The sequence below is a fragment of the Mytilus edulis genome, chromosome 1 (genome assembly GCF_963676685.1).
Source record: "Mytilus edulis chromosome 1, xbMytEdul2.2, whole genome shotgun sequence".
In the NCBI taxonomy this organism is placed as follows: Eukaryota; Metazoa; Mollusca; class Bivalvia; order Mytilida; family Mytilidae; genus Mytilus; species Mytilus edulis.
Genome location: NC_092344.1, coordinates 42,567,553 through 42,590,501, shown reverse-complemented (window position 1 = coordinate 42,590,501; position 22,949 = coordinate 42,567,553). Strand labels below are relative to the sequence as shown.

The 22,949-nt window shown below is 33.0% G+C and overlaps 2 protein-coding genes across 3 annotated transcripts in view; one reads left to right on the top strand and one right to left on the bottom strand.

Annotated features, from left to right (window-relative positions):
• Nucleotides 1-7,259, bottom strand: part of LOC139482764 (NACHT domain- and WD repeat-containing protein 1-like) — a 68,171-nt gene extending 60,912 nt beyond the window's left edge. The window contains exon 1 of the mRNA XM_071266833.1: nucleotides 6,695-7,259. Within this exon, the coding sequence (XP_071122934.1) occupies nucleotides 6,695-6,786 (92 nt within the window). The 5' untranslated portion in view covers nucleotides 6,787-7,259. The remainder of the gene's footprint in view (nucleotides 1-6,694) is intronic.
• Nucleotides 7,260-12,995: 5,736 nt separating this feature from the next.
• Nucleotides 12,996-17,361, top strand: LOC139482812 (DAZ-associated protein 1-like). 2 transcript variants are annotated; one of them, XR_011654971.1, is made up of 5 exons: nucleotides 12,996-13,152; nucleotides 14,869-14,909; nucleotides 15,404-15,567; nucleotides 15,944-16,064; nucleotides 16,957-17,361. XR_011654971.1 is itself a non-coding variant. In XM_071266863.1 (4 exons), the coding sequence occupies exons 1-4, from the start codon at nucleotides 13,130-13,132 to the stop codon at nucleotides 16,984-16,986; spliced, it is 258 nt and encodes an 85-aa protein (XP_071122964.1). In that variant the 5' UTR covers nucleotides 12,997-13,129; the 3' UTR covers nucleotides 16,987-17,361. The 2 variants fall into 2 exon arrangements, 1 of the variants encoding a protein (XP_071122964.1); XM_071266863.1 differs by lacking the exon at nucleotides 15,944-16,064 and having other exon boundaries at nucleotides 12,997-13,152.
• The last annotated feature ends 5,588 nt before the right edge of the window (nucleotides 17,362-22,949 follow it).

Sequence of the window (22,949 nt, the reverse complement as noted above, 5' to 3'; positions counted from 1 at the left end):
TTCTGTTTGTTTCAAATAGTATTGCTTTTACAAGTTTTGTTTTTTTTGGCAAAAGGAGAGGGTGATATATTTTTTTTTATCTAAAATTGAATTTTAACGGATCTGAGATTCTACACAAACAAACAATTAACCCCACCCTTTTTCAGTAATGCATTTATGAGTGAATCGTTGTTTGAGTAAAGACCAGTGGCAAATATTTCTGTCAGTGCGTACGTCCAGTCGATTCGGGAAGACCTTTTCTAATGAATTATGTGTTCGGCAATGATGATGGATGAGTCTTGATAATGGGTTAATAAGGCTATGTAAAGTGTTTTATAACAAATAAATATATCAAGTTTAGACAAATATTTCTGTAAACAACTTTATTAATAAGTGTTATAAGTATCAATTTTATATAAAAATCGTTTCTTTTTTACATATAAATGGAAAAATTACAGTTCGGAATGTCTAGTTTTGTGTACACTGAACCTACACAAGGCCTACATTGACTATCGACTGCATGTAGACAAAACATGATTTAAACTACATGTAACGTAAACATTGAATTTTATCAATGGGAACGTAATTATGTTTAGTTTATGTGTGAGTTACACTAACACAACACCGAGTTTGGGTCAATGTGAACACGGCCTAATTCAACAGTGATAAACACAGAGTAGGAATTTTTCTTATTTCGCAAGTTTAATAGAGAGAATCCCAGTGGCGGATCCAGGAATTTTCATCAGTGGGGGCCCACTGACTGACCTTAGAGGGGTCCCGCTCCAGTCACGCTTCAGTGATTCCCTATATAAGCAACCAATTTTTTTCCCAAAATGGGGGGGGGGGGGCTGCCCACTATAAATCCGCCTCTGAATCCATAGGCATATTATACCAAATATACACGGAACAGAAATTTAATACCTTTTATGAACGGAGAACCAGTAATGAACGCAAATAAACAGAAATCCTGACACAAAATTGTTGTGATTTAAGAAAGATTGTAACCCTCCTGTGGGTTTATTGGTCAAGTATTTCCAACAACCGCTGTCAGTAAGCAAATACACGGAAATAATTCAAAACAGAAACAAAATATCTAATAGCGCAAAACATTTGTCAATAAGGAATGTCATGACATCCGAAAGTCAGGTGCTCGTTTAGTTCACTCCTTTTTTATTGTTTGTTTAATCAATTTTTGAAAATATTCGTTCATATTTCAACGTTTCTAAATTTATTTTCACTTAATAAAATACGTTTTTTTTTATGTATATCCCTCTGTATATTCTTATGTGTAGAAATAAGAATGCCCTTATACAAAAGAATAGAAAACAACAAATATAAATAAGTATGGTTATATCGCCAGAATAAGAGTTATACAAGAAAGAAAAAAAATGAAATATGAAAAGAATATTTTCAAATAAAACTTAACCAAAATAAAATGAAAAAAAAGGGGGGCACACAATAAGAGCCTGTGTGTGAAATACTTTATTTTCAATATAATACTTCCATGATAAGATAAAATAGCAACATATGGTATTAATTTGGGATACAGCACTGGAAAGGATTTGTCGTGGCCCCATGGGACGCTTATATACTATGTAAATATTGACACATTTGTGTTTATATGGCAGTTAAGATCATGGAAGTACAAAATGTATTATATAATACTTCCATATTTAGATCGATTATTATGGAGCTTTTCTTAAAAACGATTTCCGATGTATTTTGTCATTTTCATTCATTGTTTATGTTTTGAATAACATTAAAATTTCACGTTGGCATCTATATTCTATTTCAATTTAATTTTTCAGATTATGTAAACATTTTTTTTCATCAATACAATCATTGTGTATTCAATTAATTGATAACAAATTAATGCTATTGTTACTTGAAACTAAATAAGTTTATTAAGACAAAGCCTTTTTTAGAAAAAAAATCCTTTTTCTGTACTTTTCTCAAAGATGTCGACAGAACCACACTTCTTAACTTTGATGTTACTTTAAAGACATCTTTGGTATAACAGAAATTAATGTATTGCTTAAAACCTAACTAGATATTTCAAATAATGGATGTCAAAAAAAGGAAATTCACATCATAAAATGGAGAATTCAACTTATAACACCAACCACAATTCGTCTTTGAATACGGTCAATCCTAGTTGTCTGAATATACGTTGTATAACAAAAAAATATGAAGTTCCACTTTTAAAAGCATAGGGACACCAGTAAACATTATTTTAAAATGATATTTTTTATACCATTTGATAGGAAAACGTTTTGCCAATATTGTATAACGTATTAATTTAATTTACAATAAAAAATGAATTAAATATGATTTTTTTAGTAGACATGTATACCTCGTATTTGCTATATATTCAACCAGAAGATGACCCAACGTTCAACACGATGAGGACACCAGTAAATTTCAAGATAAAGTGAATTTTATTACACCATTTTAAAGCTAGAAAAATGGTGCAATCTTCAATGATCTTTATAATTTGTTAATTTTATATGATATCTACAGTATAGGCATCCCTTACAGAAATGAAAAGTTTGCTGCAATATTGCAACAATATAGCGGCAATATTGCGGCAAACAAATTTGTTTGCAAGAAGTGTTTGCAAGAAAGTTGCAGGTTATTGCAGCTACCTGCAATATTCCCGCAATGTTACTGCAACAAAATTTGTTTGCAAGAAAATTGCAGCAAGTTTGCTGCAATGTTGCAAGAAAGAATTTGTTTGCCAGAAAGTTGCAGGAACCTTTTCTTTTATTATTTAAGGAATGACTATTTGCAACAACTTTGCAAGAAAAGCTTCTTTAATAATGTCAGACATGTAGTAATGCACCAATATTTCAAGCATTTTAAAATATTACATATGACTTTTTTTTAAGATTTTAGGTTCAAATAATACACAACATATGGTTTCTTTGAACATTCTGTTATGGAATTACTTCAAATTATCTAAATTTGTTAAGGTCATACTTTATTTTACTCAGATATATCTGGATATTTGAATATTTTATTTGAAATAATCTTCAAATAACAATTAATGCTTATAAAGAATTCCTAAACTGCACGTTTATCACAATTATATGATATTTTGTAAGGAAAGAATACTTTGGTATTTATTTCAACAAATTTAATCTAAATAATCATGATAATTGAGTCATAATAATTTTTGTTCTATATGTATTATTATGCCTTTTTGTCACTTTTTTGTGACATTTTTCTATAAACAATATTTTTAATTCTAATATTTTCCATCAAATGAATTTAGCCTCACCTGCAGTTTAATTTCTAGTATCATTATTTTAAAATTATTTATACACAAATTATCTTTCTCATCTCAATTAGTAATATGAGCTGGTCATGTGATAGAAATGTAATGTGCCATGCACATCTGGTTTTCATTTATCTCTGTGTAGTTGTAAAGACAGGAAGTACCACAAATTAATGTACACAGAGTTTGAGGCCAAATTAAGGGCAGAGCATTTCTTCTTTGTATATATTTCCATTATAACTTATAAAACCAAAGATAGAAAAAATGTATTTATAATTATTTTTTTATTATAATAAATAACAAATATTCAAGATTTAGGCAGTTGATATTTATAATTATGGGCAAATTTTAAAGGGATCACATTGAAACAATACCCTAAGCAACCTTGATCAACATATATTCAAAATTTGAACTGGACATGAGCATGCATACAACAAACAAAGATGTCTTCTATCAGGAACAAAGTAATATGAATTTCACAATGGATTTAGACATGTTAGATCCAAAAGTTCCAATTGATTCTATTGACACTGGGTAGTGCAGATGATAGCCTTCAGTTGACATGACTCTTGGATTCAGGAAGATTGGTGTTTACACACAATTTGGACAACATCTTTTGGTAAGTACAATGGAGTTGAATGTCCACCATTTTGAATAAGTGCATGCTCTTTAACAGTTCAAATAGTGATAAATAAAGAGTCTTCTTAATTTAATAAGAGTTGGCAAAAGTATTAGACAATAGATTTATGCACATGAATATTATCAAAATTGTGTAAGACAGGAGATATTTTTTTTAATCTTTTTATTACTGTATGTTTTAGATATAACATTACTTAAATTGAAACAAGAAATCTTCCAATAAAAGCAGTTTGGTATTAAATTAGAGATCTGTGATTTAACTGCCAATAAGAGGTTTGTCAACAAATGGCAACAATATATAGCTTTCATATATATAGATACACAACTTATCACAAAAATTTACATTTTAAAGAATAGACAAGACCAATTATGTTATAGTTCAATGAAAAACAAATATTCAAAAAAACAATAACAACCTAGAACTGGCATGAAGTTAAATGTATTCTATAGTTATATGCAATTTCTAGAAGGACTTAATCACTTTTAGACATTGACCCTTTAAGTGAAACAAATTCATGCATAGCAAGTCATGTAACAGTGAGCACCAAATTTTTTATGTTATTTTGAATAGACAGAAAAAATATTACTGTCATTTCTTATAATTTAATTCTAAATTCCATTTTAAACCGTAAAAAACTATGAAAAAATGTTGATGACATCACGTTCACATGACTAAATTATGTATATGGGCTGATAACAAAATATTAAATGTCAGCCAATCAGAAGACACGTTACATCCAAAATTTAATTATATAGTAGTAACTTATATCTGTATATCTTTATAATTTTAGTTATTTTTTTTATGTCTACTAATTAAAATTCTTCAACTTTTATTTTGCAGTATTTTTGAAATCAGAAAATTCAACTTTAAGGACAGTGAGACTTACAGAGAAACAGAACTAAAAGCTACACACATGTAACACGACAACCTATAGAGGACAGAGACCATTTTCAACCTATAGAGGACAGAGACATTTATTTTTTTTATTATTAAATCATAAATTTTTAAATGTTTAGTTTTTAATTCCAAATTTTACACCTGAATTGTTGAAAGATTTGCTGCAATGTTGCCGCAATATTGCAAGAAATTAATTTTCCTGCAATATTGCTGCAACATTGCAGCTAATGAACTTGCCGCAATATTGCTGCAACAATCACAGCTACTGATTTTCCTGCAAACATTTGCAGCAATATTGCCGCAAATTGTTGCGGCAATGTTGCAGCAACTGTTTGCAAGAAAACTAATTTGCATACGAAAAATGAATATTTGCAGCAATATTGCCGCAACTATTTGCAGCAACATTGCCGCAAATATTTGCAAGAAGCCTTATTTTTCTGTAAGGGATTCGTTTATTTAACTAGTGGTCATAATTCCCCGTAGACAATAACGTTAAAAAAAATTCAATGATAACTGCTCTCTGTGGGATAGTTGATAAGGCCATCCAGCTGAGCCGTCCGCAATTCTTGTGTATGGACTGATTTAGGTACAATTTTAAGGTTTAGAAACATCAATTTTAAATTAATTACAATTCTAGTGTGTTCATATACAAGCAGTGGCAGATCCAGAAATTCAAATAAGTGGGGGTTCAATGACTACTTAAGAGGGGGCCCACTCTGGTCATGCTTCAGTGATTCCCTATTTCTAATCAAACAAATTTTTCGCAAAAAAGGGGGGTGTCCAGCCCACTGATCTCCCCCCAATTCGGCTTCTGACAAGTGCAACTTTGAGAATAAAAAGCTATGATGTTGCAGGGCTGCAAAGTCTCACACATTTTCCTTTAACCTATTGGGTTTTTTTTTTTTTACCTTTTCAATTTGGGCCAAATCTCACGCCTTTGCTTCATGAAAAGTTGGCAGAACTGTTATATTGCTGTGTTGTCTACATTTATTGAGAAAAAATACTACTTACAGTATCTGTACTTAAATCAATAATATATACATTTTGTACACTATTCATCAAAAACAATACATTTATCATGAATGGGAATGCAAAAGATACTTAAAAGTCTTTGTAACAGTAAATCATGCATCACACCCAATAAATGTGTGTTAAAAGTATAATTTTCCTAGCATAAAATTTAACTTATCAAAGGCACAAGAATAGTGCTAAGACACTCTTAAACAGAGACTATATTACTTAGCATCCTTAGACCTCCCCATTAGCAGAAAAAAAAGACACTGGTTTTGTACATACATTGTAGGTGACCCTTTTCATCCCATGAACGTACAAGTACATGTGATTAGTGATTATACATGTAGTACATGTATTACTAACACTTAGAAACTGAGACTACCACAAGTGGGTCTCATTGGAGTCTTAAGTTAAGCGTGACGCAGGATTGCCAATTTTTTGTTAGCCTGACATGTGAAAGTCAAATTATTGTGCTGTGAAAACGGGAAATGAAATCTAGCGGGACACGTGAGGGGGGATAGGACGTTTATCGGGACTCCGGGATCGGGTGTTTTTAAGCTCGGGATTTCGGGATTGACCCTTTCGGGATCCGGGAATTTCGGGACCTCGGGATTTTGTGTTTTTAAGCCCGGGATTTCGGGATTTAGTTTTTTCAAGCCCAGGATTTCGGGATCAGGACCCCTCCTTTCCCCCCTCACACGTGAAATTACAAACAAATGAGAATTGCTTATGTACATATATATAGTGTAAGCGTGATCCAGGACCTGAAACCCTCAATACACAGTTATAATAGTCTTTATACTACAGTTATAGGCTTTAGCAGTCTCAGTTTTAAATAAACAAGATTCTTAGATAGTTAGTGAAATTTTAAATTTTATAAAAGTTACCTTTCCCTTGCATCACTAGTTGTTTTCTTCTGATTTGATGGACCATGTTTAGTCCCATAACACCCCAATTCTATGAGATATTTTCTATACATCACTATCACTATGTCTTCATTGCTTAACTAAGGATTTATAGAAAGATTCAAAAATAAATTTATTTTAAAGAGGTTGTGCTTGCTTTCAATATCTGTCAAGTTTCGTTTTTTTATTTTTCCAAAGTCTAAATTACTCTGAATTCATGCACTTAGATTAGTCACTGGAAATTATTTTTTTCAAATTCGTTTAAGTTTTCAGATTAAAGCATACTGTTAGAAAGTATCTTAAGAGACGTTTCATTTATAGCGTATGCTAACAGGTGCTTGTAACGACAAACAAGCAGCCCTCTATTTGTTTACACAACCGTAACGACAGTATATAAACAGTACCACTAGTCAAAATATTGATAGTTTGTTTGACCGCATGCGCTTTAATTTGAAATTTGGTTTAGAAAAGGCCTATTTCTTTTTTCTTCTTCGTGCGAATTCGAAAACGTATCTTGTGCATGAATAAAAGTTGTATATCAACAGGCTCCATGATCTAGATTCCCGCCATTTTATGTGCATTTAGAGTTAGTCTAAATACCGATGACGGCCATAATATCAGCATATAATAGCCCACGTATTTATTTTAATAAAATCTAAGATATATCACATTGCGTTAAAAGGTTATAGTTTCTATATTTAACAATATATAAATTCTAAACAAAAATAGAAGATATTCTAAATATATGCCGACTATATGTACATGATAGACTTGAGTCCGCTATGACAAGGATTTGTATAGTCTTACTATACAAATCCTTGGCTATGACAATTAAAAAAAACTCATTATACAGGACAGGTTGTGATTATCACATATTAATTGATGTCCCAGGGACTATAAAAGTCAAAAAGCGGAAAATACCCCCAGAAGACGGCATGATCATCTGGATTAGGTCCCAATCCAGTAGCCGGTTTAATGACCATCAAGAACTTATTAAAACATTTATTTTTAAATATGTCGCTATCATAAGAGACTCTGTTATCATGCAGTTATTAAATTGAATGACATTGTCAATATAATGAAATTTTACTAAGTGATGCGACTGTCATACAAGTGAGAAGTTTAGCTAGGCTAGCTATAAACCCAGGTTTAATCATTCCACTGTGACCATTTTCTACTAAGAAAATGCCTGTACCAAGTCAGGAAATTCAATGTGAGGTGTTTTTTCATTCGTTTGATGTGTTTGAGCTTTTGATTTTGCTATTTGGGGACTTTCCAGTTTTTAATTTTCCTCGGAGTTCAAAATTTTTTGCTAATTTACTTTTTTTTTTGTCTGATTCAATAGATTTTAATAAAAAAAAATCTTTATAAGATATCTAAAACGGATTTTGTTAAAAGAAAAGATGATCTCTTGCAAACTTTGACTCAGTGGCTCAGTAAGATCAAGTGGACGATTGATCACAGTGTTTCAAATGTGACAGTCAGTGAAAGTGGGCGGTGAACACTAAGATAATGGGAGTTTGAATACTTTCCATTTGAGTTTGTTCGACTCAGATTTTGAATGAGTAGGATTGCAAGTTTTCCTTCCGAAGATTGCTGGTACTCTCCCGAGATCCTCTAGCTGGCTTCCTTCAAGATGATTTGTCCGTAATGGTGTAACGTTAGGTTTGTGTGCTGAAAATGACGCAAACCATCATCCAACAGCCAACCAATCATATAAACTTGAGACATTTGTAAAGATACAATCCTAATTGAATTAGAGCCAGCTAGTGTGAATATTGAAATAAGTAAATATACCCCCTTTTGTGGGAAAAAATCATTATGTTGATTATATATAGGGAATTACTGAAGCATTACTGACCGATATCATAACATTTTAGTGTTGCTTTCTGCGTTCTTTCTTGGACCATATATGTAAGGGGACCTGTTTGTCCCGCTAAATAAACCTGTAAACTGTTTGGTTTTTTCGTGACATTTTTCTGTTCAAACATTAGTTTATTTCCTTTTTAAATTATTGTTGCCTTTTAAAATTTATAAGATTTTATATGACATTGAATATGAATGATTCTAGGAAGACATTCGGTAATTTTATTTTCACAATATCAATATTTCAGATATTATTTGTGTGTCCAAAATTGATGATTTATCCTTTTCTTGCCAGATTAGTCAGTCAAATATTTAAATTGTGGAATTAGGTGTATTATCTTTACATCTTTATGTTCTTGGTGGGGTGTACAGAATAGGGGATATGGACAAAAATATAGAATAAAGGGAAGAAATACAGAATAGAGTAAACAGGCAAAGCAAATAAAGAATAGAGAATTATAAGAGGTGCCCAACTATCAAGAAAAGGGCACAACGGACAAAATGAGCTTAAGAAATAAAGAAAAATGGTTAAAAAAAGAATAAAATCAAAGTACAGAACATCGGATGACCACAAGTTCTTGTGGATGGTCCGACAAGCACTTGTCGAGTCAGAACAAAAATCACATCTCTATACCTGAAAGTGAGGTTAATGTACAGATATATATTTTTTTTAATACTGAACTTAGAGGAAATTCAATCGGAAAGTCCATAATAACATGGCAAAATCAAATAACAAAACACATAAAAAACGAATGGACAAGAACTGTCATATTCCTGACTTGGTACAGGCATTTTCATTAGTATCTTTTTTTTTTTAATTTGTAGTAATTTTTTCTTTAATTATTTTTAAAACTGTATACACTTGTCTTAACCTTTATGTTGTTCGTCTTTATGTCAAACTGACCTTTTAGTAATCAGGGGCGGATTTAGGCAGGGGCGTGGCGGGCGTGCGCCCCCCCCCCTAAAATTTGCAAAGTATGGGTTGACTTCAACATATTTAAGTATCAGAAGAGACCATTCAATCTTTTTTAACATTCAAAGTGTATAAAACAGTCAGTTTATCAGAATCAACGTGATTAACTGACCTACGCTTTATTAAAGTTCTTTAAATAATTTCAAAGGAAGGTGTCAAACGCGGAGCTTCATTTGATGACAAATATAATAGGTTTTTAGCAGTTAAAGTAAAATCAAATGTTACATTGTATTTGCGGTTTTTATAATCAATTTGTTTGATAATCGAAGTTCCAAAACATCCCTTACTCACTTTCACAATTTCATCATGACACGTTCAAGAAAACAGTCGGCAGGTGAGATTCTTTTATAATATCCGTAATGAAAGATAGAAATACGGTTTCAAGCGAAAGGTTAGTTTATTAATTTGTATCTCTGTGTCTATATTTATTTCACACTCGAACCTAAATATTTAGCCAAATTCTGTACCGTATTACTGTATGCTTGGGATCCAAAGAAAATAAATATAACTGCGTAAATGCATCTCATTCTGATTTTAGTTGTGTGTGCCGAACACAGTAAACTCCGAAAATCAAAACAGTGAAAAACAGATAGTATGAAAGGACAATTAAAAATCGCTGCTAAAAGTAGAACTTTTCGTTTGAAAAACATATTGGTCAGGTGAGCAATTGTGATCTGTCTCGTCTAACTTGGCGTCCGTTTTTTCGCCCGTCTATCTGTAGATTGTTGTCAGGTGTGGATTAAGGCGGTTTCAGCTTGAAACTTTAATTCCTCGCTATAATTTTAACACACAATAGTTCGAGATATCTACATTTCACCCCTTTAGAAGAATATTTCAATAATTTTACCTAAAAAAACCTTCAAAAATTTTTCGCATCGCTCCGTTCGGCGAACATAAAAAAATTGCGCCCCCCCCCCTAACTGGAAATCCTGTATCCGCCCCTGGCAGGGGCGTAGCTAGAACGAAACGATGTGCAAGCAACTACCGCCGAGCGGAGCGAGGCGAAAAAAATTTGGGACCCTTTTATGCAGATTTTTTTTTTTCGGTTTTCGGTCATAGGACGGTTAAAAGAGGAGCTACATGTAGAAAGGACTTATAAACAATTTATGAATGAAAACTATTAATTAATCTTCTGAATAGAGTAAATCATGGTAAATTGAATACATGAACAACACATTTCTGTGATACCGAAATTACTCAAAATTGTCCAAAATCTGCTCTTCGGGTCTAGGCAGAAACGAACTTCTCTATTACTTTGTCAATATTAACACTGAATTCCCGATGAATATGCAGTAATGCTAGCGATGATAACCTGTCGTTGTTCATTGTTGATCGTACATTTGTAAGTTTTCAACAGACGTAGAACCTTGATATATCTCCACGGTAGCACTCGCGAGGTGTTATAAATCAACGTACGTGTTCGCCATCGAGCGACCTCCCAATTGAATTCGTCAAAATTACATGCCAGGTCAGTTTCGTATGTCTCAGAGATTTCTTCGTTTGTTATATTTCCAACAACACAAGGAAGCAGATACGGCGCAAAGAAGCGATTTTCTAATAATACCAGACGCGACTCCACTCTCCAGTTTCATTATCATATGGTCTATGAACGCAAAATATAATGAGACTTTCCAATACTGTTTTGGCGTGTTTGCAGGGTGATTGGGTCTTGTTGTCTGTCGAACACATCGCCTCGGGATCTGATAAATCTAATGCCGATTGGTACATCTCATTCCAAACAGATAAACCGTACTCAGTAAAATGTACTCCGAAACTACATGTCTTAGACTGAGTATAACAAATTTAAATCTTGTAAAAGATACAAGTTACTGTCCGATTTTGTCATGATCTCCAATAAAACTTTTATTTTGAAACCAAATGCCGTTATTTAATGACATTTCATTAATAAAAAAAAAAGTGACAACATATGTGTTTCCTTTAATCATTTAATTTATATTTTTATTTTGCCATATTTTTTTTGGATGCCGAATCGATGTGCACGCAACTGCGTGTTAGCGTATATGCAGCTACGCGCCTGCCTGGTAATCAGTTGTTTATCAAACTTTGTAGGTAATGTACATGTCTAGTTAGTACTGAATCTCTGCATAGTTAGTCCTAGAACCAAGAGAACACCACATTTCAAAACTTTCTCTCTGTAGAATTCAGATCCATACTGGGCTTGACTAAAATTTACAAATATGAATATGAAGAAATAAATCCATGTATTTACAATTTTGTTAAAATGTTGACCTTTTGATGATTATTGATATTTATATTATTTTCTGTGACTTGACTGTTACTTCAACTTGATGTTTCCCTCCACCTATGGCAATTATTCAAAATTCTTACCAAATTGTAATTTGTTTTATGAAACCAAGGAATTGTATATTTAAATTTACAATTCCTTGATGAAACCAAACTGTTCAATTGTCAGATATTTTAACAAACTGACACCACCAGGGGCGGATCCAGCCATTTTAAAAGGGGGGGGGGGGGTCCCAACCCAGAGTAAAGGGGGTGTTCCAGCTTTATTCTCCCATTCAAATGCATTGATCGGCCAAAAAAAAAGGGGGGTTCCAACCCCCGGAACCCACCCTCTGGATCCGCGCCTGACCACACAAAACCAAGTTAATAACTTGATTTGTTTTTCCAACAAATGATAGAATACCAGATGCGATATGATATATATGACTGTCAATGACATGCAGGTGCGGGATTAGAGATCAAGGACATTAATTAAGGGTGCAATCACCGGAAATGGCAAAAAGCTTTTGTTTAACAATTTTATGCCAACAGAAACACTATAGAATTTTCAAGTACTGATTGAAGCATACCTTGACCACCATTGTCCCCCAACTTATTTTCATAAAGAGGGAGTGCCTACTGAAAGCAGGGACTTTCTCAGGGGCGGATGCAGGAATTTTCGAAAAGGGGGGGGGGGGTGCTAACCCAGGGCAAACAGGGCAAAGGGGGGGGGGGGTGCAAAACATATGTCCCGATACAAATGCATTGATCGGCAAAAATAAAGGGGGGGGGGGTGCGCACCCCCGGAACCCCCCCCCCCTGGATCCGCCACTGTTTCTATACTAACTTTAGTAATAAAAAAATAAAAAATAAATTAAAATAAAATAAAATAAAATAAACAGATATTATGCGATAAAAACATGAGTGTTGTTGTCTTTTTTGTCGACACATTTAGTAATATTAGTATAAAAGGTCCCTAGCTGAAAGCAAAGTAAATGATTATATTGTTTTAGACAAAATATTGGATTCACGTCAAAATTTACCAGACTTTTAAAAATCGTGGACATATTTTATCAAGTTTATGGCAATACAGATGATTTGATTTGATTTGATATTATCATTACGTTTTTGTATATCTACTTCAAAAGTATCATGTGGTATTTAGCGTTTTTCTTGTTGATCTAGCCTATGAACGATCTGAAGAGAACTTGATGGTGACAAATTTACCGGAAATTCACGAAGTTTTCCGTATTCTGTCCTTTTCAGCCATCCATTGAAGAAGACGCACGCTTCTTTTTTGCTTTGATACCACTCAAAAGAAATACTAAACAATAATGGCCGGTAGAGACGATCCAGGGTAAGAAAAGTTAAACAGCATTATTATAACATGTTTCTTTTTCTTTCCTAATCAATTTTAATGATTTTGCGAATTGAATTTCAAGTGCGCAGGATGACGCGACAGTTAACAAAGGAAACATATTGTAACAAAATCCATCGACATCTTCGAATTAATATGCCATCTAAAATTTTAGTTTCTATTTTTTAAATCTGAATGCGATTTTCTTATAGGATTTTGCTTTATTTATGCTCAAGAATGCTTTTAATGATTTTTTTTGATTTTTGACTGGTGCCGACACACACGTGTATGAGGTACATGTACACACCTTAAATTGAATGAATCATGTTTTCATTTCATTAGAGCATGTCATGATTTATGGAGCACGAAGTAATAAGACCATATTTATCTAATATAGTTCATGATCAAGGTCTAAAATTGGCGTAGTCCAAATAATTATGACATCTTGAAAGGCTATTCTATATTTTTTCTTTGTCGCCTTGCTAAAATTTAAAATGGCCGTCCAAGACGTCATATTTATTTGGACTAAATTGGCGCTGTTCGGTAATTCACAGAAATTAAACAATTGTAGCAAATAAACCAGAAATTAAATTTTGTCTAAAATGGCCGACTTCATCTCTAACAATACCCTTATTCTTCCTAATACGGCGAGTAAATTCCTATGTAAGAGTAATTTTACTGGAACTTTGACACCCAGTAATTGCGGACAGATAGCGAAAAGGTGTATTGACTAGATGAATAAAAGTTGAAATGCATGTTCATGTCAAAGCAGTCCCTATTAAGGTTCATCATAACAAACGGACAAATATGGCTGTATTTACATGCCACAAATTCAGAGTACAGACTTATCTGTGGAGTTGGAAAAGTTTTAATACCTGGCATCCACTAGATATAATAAAGTTAAATGCATTTTGTGTTTCAGAAAGATAAAATCTCTTGGATTTTGATGGGCATTTTTTTTCCTTCATGCAAAAGGTGTGAAAATTAACTAAGTTGTGGTACAACTATGAGATGCTCCCTCCGGTAAAAAAACGGTTTGTATTGTTTTGGTTGTCCTTAATGGACATGGACAACACTCAACAGGTATCATCACAACTATAGGTGAGTTAAACAGTTTATCTGAGTCTGTGAGTGGACAGTATCAAAGTAATTCAGGTGTTTGTTATTTTTACACCTGCAGAAAGGAAAAAAAATGCCCATCAAAAACCAAGAAAGATTTTATCTTTCTTAAACCCAAAATGCATATAGCTTTTATATATCTAGTGGATGCTAGGCATAAAAACTTTCCAAACAGCACAGGTAAGTCTGTACACAGAGTAGTTTTTGAGTTGAAAATACGGCCATATTTGTCCATTTGTTATGATGAACCTCGAGTATTTTCTGCGATTTCCACAGTATGTTGATATGATATGGCAGTTCGGCCAACTTTTCATGAAGAAAATGCACGAGATTTGGCCACAATTGTAAAGATCAAAGAGAAAAAACAATAGATCTAAGGAAAATGTTCGCAAAAAAAATGCATAAACATGTGCGAGTATCATGCATTTAGCTTGACTTGGCAGCCCTGCAGTATGGTTATATGGAAATGTATATATATTTGTGCTTAAACTGCAAACAAAGATGCAACATTTAAATTTGAAAACAAGATTTTAGGGCATAATTGCTCCCTCTCTCCCATCAACTTTTATATATTAATTTTATTTTGTATTTTTTCAGTAAATTTTTTGTCGGAAACCTGAGCTGGGAAACAGATAATGGTAAGTAGTGAGTTAGAACTTGTATTTGAAAGATCTGTTTGACATTGTTGTAAATTATATAACAATGTACCATACATGTACATGCTTAAATAAATATGACAAGATGTAATTTTTGGGAGTATTTAGTTGTCAAGTCCAGTTGGTGGCAGTACAGACTTGACTCTGCATCTGGAAAAGTTTTAAGGCATGGCATGTCCAGGATCTTCAGATAAATCAAATTTGAATGCATTTTATGTTTAAAAAATTTAAAACTTGGCCTACTTAGATGACAGTTCACTCATTTGAGCCCCCAGATTATGTAAGCATAGTTGGACCTGGCAGACATTACATAAATATGTTCTGATCCAAATTATTTTTTTCAAATAAAAATAATTTTGTCTACACTTGTTTCATGGGAGGAGACAAATGTGTACCTATTTATTTACAGGCTTTAATAGAGCAATAATTGTAAATAGTTATATAATTAATTAGTCAATTTTATTTTTATATTTTAGACAGTTTGTGGAACTACTTCAGTCAATATGGAAATGTCACCGATGCTGTTGTGATCATGGATAGACAAACAGGAAGATCCAGAGGTTTTGGCTTTGTAACATTCCAAGACCCAAACTGTGTATCCAAAGTCATAGATCAAGGACACAAGATTGATGGCCGAGAGGTAAATGTTAGATATAAATGTACATGCATAAAGTGATTTGTAAAGCTATAAGGAAGTTTTCAGATCACCTATATAATATTGTAGTTTCCTGTAAAATGAATTAAATACTCTGTAAATGTGAATTATTCTTGTTCAATTTCCCTTCAGAATTTTGAATGAAATTGGTTTTCAATGAGAAGTATTCTATTTATGACAGGACTGAAACATTCTACAAACTATAAAGTGGATTTTGATCTTTAAGAAGTGTAAATTATTTGCTCTGAAGTTAACTGTTTTGATGCATACACAATTTACAGTAGATAGTGTGAATATCTGTCAGTTTGTTGCACAAGTCAGTAACTGAGATAGTTAGATCAAATTGATTACTATTATATAGGTGTTCCACTAAAGGATTACATACCTGTAACGGAGGAGAGACCAAGAACAGGGCATAAGGTGGAAATATTGCTATATGTATGAGGTTAAACAGCAACACCTCAAAAAATGCGGAGCAAAGGGTAAAGGTCGTGTTAATTTAAGATTATGGACTTGATCTTGAATATTAACTGGCTGTTTACACTTTAAAACGATAAATTTTAAAATTAAACTTTTTTTTTCTATTGGTTATAATTATCTAGTAAAAGAATAAAATCAACATGTAACAACAGAATGATTGGTTTTGTACAGAACATGTATTATTCATAAAATTGAAATGGAACACAGTTTTCTTGCAAGCATAAAGTGTGGGTCTCAATATTGGATTTTAAGAAATGAAATAGTGAATTGTGTAATTGCTTGCTTCTCTGACATCATACCCTTTATGCATGTATCAGCAACGCCTGTCCGAACAATTTTGATAAGTGTTGCTGTCTCCACCATTGTATTGCTTTTGAAAGGTGATGGGTTTCAATGTGCTTCTCTAATCCAAATTAATACCTTTCCTTTTTATCCTCGGTATAGCTGAACTATTTTCATGTTTAAAGTGAATTTTTGTTGTTTGCTTGAGAGATCGTCTTGCTTTTGGGGAGAGGGTGGAGATATGCCAAATTGGTGAAGTTCTTATTTCTAGTATAGTGGTCTTAAACTCTTCATTTATGTTTAAAATTTTCTAACCAACAATCAAATCTTCATCCTCTTAAGTTGATTGATTAATGAAATTTTCTGAAGTTCCTTGACAAAACTTTAGTCTCACAGTGGTTCAAATAGGTAGGAAGTAACTATTATCATGTCAGAGAATCAAGTGGTTTTTATAAAGCTTTTTTATCATGTTCATGTGAACAAAATCCAATCTATCGAGCATTTTGTAAATGCCCCAGAGTGAACAGAATAAGAGTTAATAGTTATTCATCTCAAGTCCGGAGGAGTTCATCTATTTTGACATTATCTGATTTTATTTTTTCATCATTTCAGATTAACGCCAGACCTTGCAATAAAAACTAGTGTTGACTGGAGTTGAATAAGCTGATACAAGTACATCATACAGCTGACATGGACACATCATTTCATATTGGACATCTTGTCATCTATCTGGGGGGAGGGGTCATGATTCTCTGAGAGAACATCTTTGATTTAACATTTGTGTCGTGAGGAGGTATATTTTGTTTTTAAAAAAGTTCATTCAATTTTTTATACGCACAAGTTAGTAAATCATGTTTAAACTCTGTCTTTAACTTAAAATTGGTCAAGTGGACACGCTGTCTTGGCTAAATGCTAGTCAAAAAGAGGACCCAAACTTCATTATCATGTTTCATTTTATTGTATTTTCATTTGTTGTATCATTGCCTTCAGAAGAAGTAAATTGTAAATGTAAATAAACATGACTTGTTATTTGTGCTCCTAAATTAATGTGTGTGACATGAAGTGCATTGCTATGAACTAACTCCGTTTGTGGCTGATGCAGGTTAATTGCAGTTGAATATCATAAACAATATTTATCGGTTTAAATTTGTAAAAGTAATTTCAAGTCTGTTTAACAAATAGGACAAATTTACAAACGTGGCAGATGGGAGACTGCACTGGTATGTGCTGTTTCCAGTGTCTGTGTCTGTCTGTTCGTCCGTCTGTCCCACTTCAAGGTTAAAGTTTTTGGTCAAGGTAGTTTTTGATGAAGCTGAAGTCCGATCAACTTGCAACTTAGTACATGTGTTCCCCATGATATGATCTTTCCAATGCCAAATTAAAGTTTTGACCCCAATTTCACGGTCCAATGGACTAAGAAAATGATGGTGGGAAGTTTAGGTTAAAAGTTTTTGGTCGAGGTAGTTTTTGATGAAGTTGAAGTTGCATCAACTTGAAACTTAGTACACATGTTCCCTATGATATATCTTAACAATTTTAATGCCAAATTTAAGTTTTGACCCCTATGCCGAGGTCCACAGAACATAGAAAATGATGGTGCGAAGTTCAGGTTAAAGTTTTTGGTCAAGGTAGTTTATGATGAAGTTGAAGTCACATCAACTTGAAACTTGGTACACGTGTTCCATATGATATGATCCTTCTTATTTTTGACTCCAATTTCATGGTCCACTGAACATGGAAAGTGATAGTGCTATGGACACATTCTTGTTTTGAATAGTGTGTTAAAGAATCATTAGTGATTATTGAATATTTGGTATGCAGTTGTATTAGTACTGGCACATGGTTCTAGAAAGAAAGTTTGAACAAAGTCCTTTGGAAAATCTAAAGCACATTCATTTTAAATGAATCTTGTCATTTTCCTGACTTGATATGGGCATTTCCTTGTGTAGAAAATGGAAGCTAGAACCTGGTTTTATAGCTTCCTAAACAAACAGCTCTTCAAGAACAGTCCCCTGAAATTCCAATTTTATTGACATTGCAATGTACATGGGTATAAATGTCAAAAATACTGGTACAGCAGTCTACATGGTGTTAAAATCTTGATCACTACTAAAATAGCATTTGAGACGAGGATGAATAAAAGTATATCGATTTAATCACACAAAGTAAAAATGAAAGACAAGAATAGTCTACAAAAAAATTTCTAAAGCACAATGACCAAATTTTTAAGTACTGAGCCAGCAATTGGATATTGCGAATTAAAGACGAAACGGTAAAAGTTGTAATTCACTTCGAAACCTTGCAATTATTTTGGAGTAAGCAACTATGCTTGTGTACAGCCTTCACAGCCCTAGAGACCAGTTGTACTGAGTAAAAAGTGGATGATGGACGAGTTGCTGTTCGGGCTTAATTCATAGGGAGGAAAATTTAAAACTGAAGGGCCCTTTGCGATAATGGGGAATATTTTTTCCACCGGAAATAATAAAAAAAAATAGGGAATTTGTCCTGGAAACTACCAGACCACAGCAGAGGATTTTCCCCGCACCTGGTGGTATACCTCAGCTGCTCCCCTCAATATAAGTGTGTACCAATTAGTGAAAATAAACGACTTGCATGTTTATAGTTCCAAATGAAATAAAGGGAAAAGAATATATGTATTTCGTCAGGAATAGGTATGTTATAAGGGCCATAAAATGTTTATAGTTCCAAATAAAATAAAGGGTGAAGAATATTATGTATTTCGTCAGGAATAGATATGTCGTAAGGGACAAAAAAAATCTATAAAGGATGAAGCTTAATTCTAATGGGTTTTTTTGGAGGGTTAACCTTGCTGCAAGTTTTTATACGACCGCAAAAATTAATTTTCTTTTGGTCGTATATTGGTATGACGTTGGCGTCGTCGTCGTCCGAAGATATTTTTTTTTTCGCACTATAACTTGATAACTTAGTATAAGTAAATAGAAATCTATGAAATTTAGACACAAGGTTTATTACCATAAAAGAAAGGTTGGGAGTTTTGGTCCCAACAGTTTAGGAATTGGGGGCTCAAAATAAGCATTTTTCTTGGTTTTCGCACAATAACTAGTAAAAGTAAACAGAAATCTATGATATTTTAACAAGGTTTATGACCACAAAAGGAAGGGTGGGATTGATTTTGGTAGTTTTGGTCCCAACAGTTTAGAAATTAGGGGCCAAAAAAAGGTCCCAAATAAGCATTTTTCTTGGTTTTATACGACCGCAAACATTGAAAATTTTTTGGTCGTATGTTGGCGCCGTCGTCGTTCGAATACTTTTAGTTTTCGCACTCTAACTTTAGTAAAAGTGAATAGAAATCTATGAAATTTTAAAACCAGGTTTATGACCACAAAAGGAAGGTTGGGATTGATTTTGGAAGTTTTGGTTCCAATATTTTAGGAATTATGGGCCAAAAAGGGCCCAAATAAGCATTTTCTTGGTTTTCGCACTAAAACTAGTTTAAGTAAAAAGAAATCTATGAAATTTTGACACAAGGTTTATGACCACAAAAGGAAGGTTGGGATTGATTTGGGGAGTTTTGGCTTCAACAGTTTAGGAATAAGGGCCCAAATAAGCATTATTCTTGGTTTTCGCACCATAACTTTAGTATTAGTAAATAGAAATCAATTTAATTTAAACACCAGGTTTATTACCATAAAAGGAAGGTACGGATTGATTTTGGGAGAGGTCCTAACAGTTTAGGAATTAGGCGCCAAAAAGGGGCCCAAATAAGCATTATTCTTGGTTTTCGCACCATAACTTTAGTATAAGTAAATAGAAATCTATGAAATTTAAAGACGAGGTTTATGACCATAAAAGGAAGGTTGGGTTTGATTTTAAAAGTTTTAGTCCCATCAGTTTAGGAAAAAAGGGGCCCAAAGGGTCCAAAATTGAACTTTGTTTGATTTCATCAAAATTTGAATAATTTTTGTTCTTTGATATGCCTAATCTAACTGTATGTAGATTCTTATTTTTTGGTCCCGTTTTCAAACTGGTCTACATTGAGGTCCAAAGGGTCCAAAATTAACAATAGTTTGATTTTAACAAAAATAGAATCCTTGGGGTTCTTTGATATGCTGAATCTAAAAATGTTCTTAGATTTTTATACGACCGCAAATTTTGAAAAATTTTTCGTCGTATATTGCTATCACGTTGGCGTCTGCGTCGTCGTCGTCGTCCGGCGTCCGAATACTTTTAGTTTTCGCACTCTAACTTTAGTAAAAGTGAATGGAAATCTATGAAATTTTAACACAAGGTTTATGACCACAAAAGGAAGGTTGGTATTGATTTCGGGAGTTTTGGTCCCAACATTTTAGGAATTAGGGGCCAAAAAGGGCCCAAATAAGCATTTTCTTGGTTTTCGCACTATAACTTTAGTTTAAGTTAATAGAAATCTATGAAATTTTGACACAAGGTTTATGACCACAAAAGAACGGTTGGGATTGATTTTGGTAGTTTTGGTCTCAACAGTTTAGGAATTAGGGGCCAAAAAAGGGCCCAAATAAGCATTATTCTTGGTTTTCGCACAATAACATTAGTTTAAGTAAATAGAAATCAATGAAATTTAAACACAATGTTAATGACTACAAAAGGAAGGTTGGTATTGATTTTGGGAGTTTAGGTCCCAACAGTTTAGGAATTAGGGGCCAAAAAGGGACCCAAATAAGCATTTTTCTTGGTTTTCGCACCATAACGTTAGTATAAGTAAATAGAAATCTATGAAATTTAAACACAAGGTTTATGACCATAAAAGAAAGGTTGGGTTTGATTTTGGGAGTTTTGGTCCCAACAAAATAAGGGGCCCAAAGGGTCCAAAATTAAACTTTTGTTTGATTTCATCAAAATTGAATAATTGGGGTTCTTTGATATGCTGAATCTAACTGTCATGACTGTGTATGTAGATTCTTAACTTTTGGTCCCGTTTTCAAATTGGTCTACATTAAGGTCCAAAGGGTCCAAAATTAAACTTAGTTTGATTTTGACAAAAAATGAATCAGTTAGGTTCTTTGATATGCTGAATCTAAAAATGTACTTAGATTCTTGATTATTGGCCCAGTTTTCAAGTTGGTCCAAATCGGGGTCCAAAATTAAACTTTGTTTGATTTCATCAAAAATTGAATAAATGGGGTTCTTTGATATACCAAATCTAACTGTGTATGTAGATTCTTCATTTTTGGTCCTGTTTTCAAATTGGTCTACACTAAAGTCCAAAGGGTCCAAAATTAAACTTAGTCTGATTTTAACAAAAATTGAAATCTTGAAGTTCTTTGATATGCTGAATCCAAAAATGTACTTAGATTTTTTATTATGGGCCCAGTTTTCAAGTTGGTCCAAATCAGGATCTAAAATTATTATATTAAGTATTGTGCAATAGCAAGTCTTTTCAATTGCACAGTATTGCGCAATGGCAAGAAATATCGAATTGCACAATATTGTGAAATATCAAATTTTTTTTTAATTAGAGTTATCTTTCTTTGTCCAGAATAGTAAGCAAGAAATATCTAATTGCAAAATATTGTGCAATAGCAAGATTTTTTTTTAATTGGAGTTATCTTTCTTTGTCCAGAATCAACTTAAATCTTTGTTATATACAATATACAATGTATATTCACTTTTTACTACCAACTGATAAATTAAAATAATCTTTACCATTCAGTGATAACAAGCAGTTTTTTTACATCTTAATATTTTATGATGTATTTAAATGAGTAGTTATTGTTGCAAACTCCATTAGAAATTTTAATTGAGATTAGTTTTGGAATAAGGGAAAGGGGGATGTGATTAAAAAAATTGGGTTCAATTTTTCTCATTTGAAATTTCATAAATAAAAAAGAAAATTTCTTCAAACATTTTTTTGAGAGGATTAATATTCAACAGCATAGTGAATTGCTCTAAGAGAACAAAAATTTTAAGTTCATTAGAACACATTCATTCTGTGTCAGAAACCTATGCTGTGTCAACTATTTAATCACAATCCAAATTTAGAGCTGAATCCAGCTTGAATGTTGTGTCCATACTTGCCCTAACCGTTCAGGGTTGAACCTCTGCGGTCGTATAAAGCTACGCCCTGCGGAGCATCTGGTTTAATATTGGCCCAGTTTTCAAGTTGGTCCAAATCGGGGTCCAAAATTAAACTTTGTTTGATTTCAACAAAAATTGAATAATTGGGGTTCTTTGATATGCCTAATCTAACTGTGTATGTAGATTCTTAATTTTTGGCCCCATTTTCAAATTAGTCTACATTAAAGTCCAAAGGGTCAAAAATTAAACTAAGTTTGAATTTAACAAAAATTGAATTCTTGGGCTTTTTTTATATGCTGAATCTAAACATGTACTTAGATTTTTGATTATGGGCCCAGTTTTCAAGTGGGCTCAAATGAGGATCCAAAATTATTATATTAAGTATTGCGCAATAGCAAGAAATTTTCAATTGCACAGTATTCAGCAATAGCAAGAAATCTTCAATTGCACAGTATTATTCAATAGCAAGAAATTTTCAATTGCACAGTATTGCGCAATAGCAAGAAATCTTCAATTGCACAGTATTGTGCAATAGCAAATATTTTCAATTGCACAGTATTGCACAATAG

What these genes read in the sequence shown, in the direction of transcription:
- LOC139482812 (XM_071266863.1), top strand. Translation starts at nt 13,130, where the DNA reads ATGGCCGGTAGAGACGATCCAGG. An exon ending in GAGCTGGGAAACAGATAATG is followed by an intron (nt 14,910 to 15,403) that starts GTAAGTAGTGAG and finishes TTTATATTTTAG; the next exon opens with ACAGTTTGTGGAACTACTTC. An exon ending in ACAAGATTGATGGCCGAGAG is followed by an intron (nt 15,568 to 16,956) that starts GTAAATGTTAGA and finishes TCATCATTTCAG; the next exon opens with ATTAACGCCAGACCTTGCAA.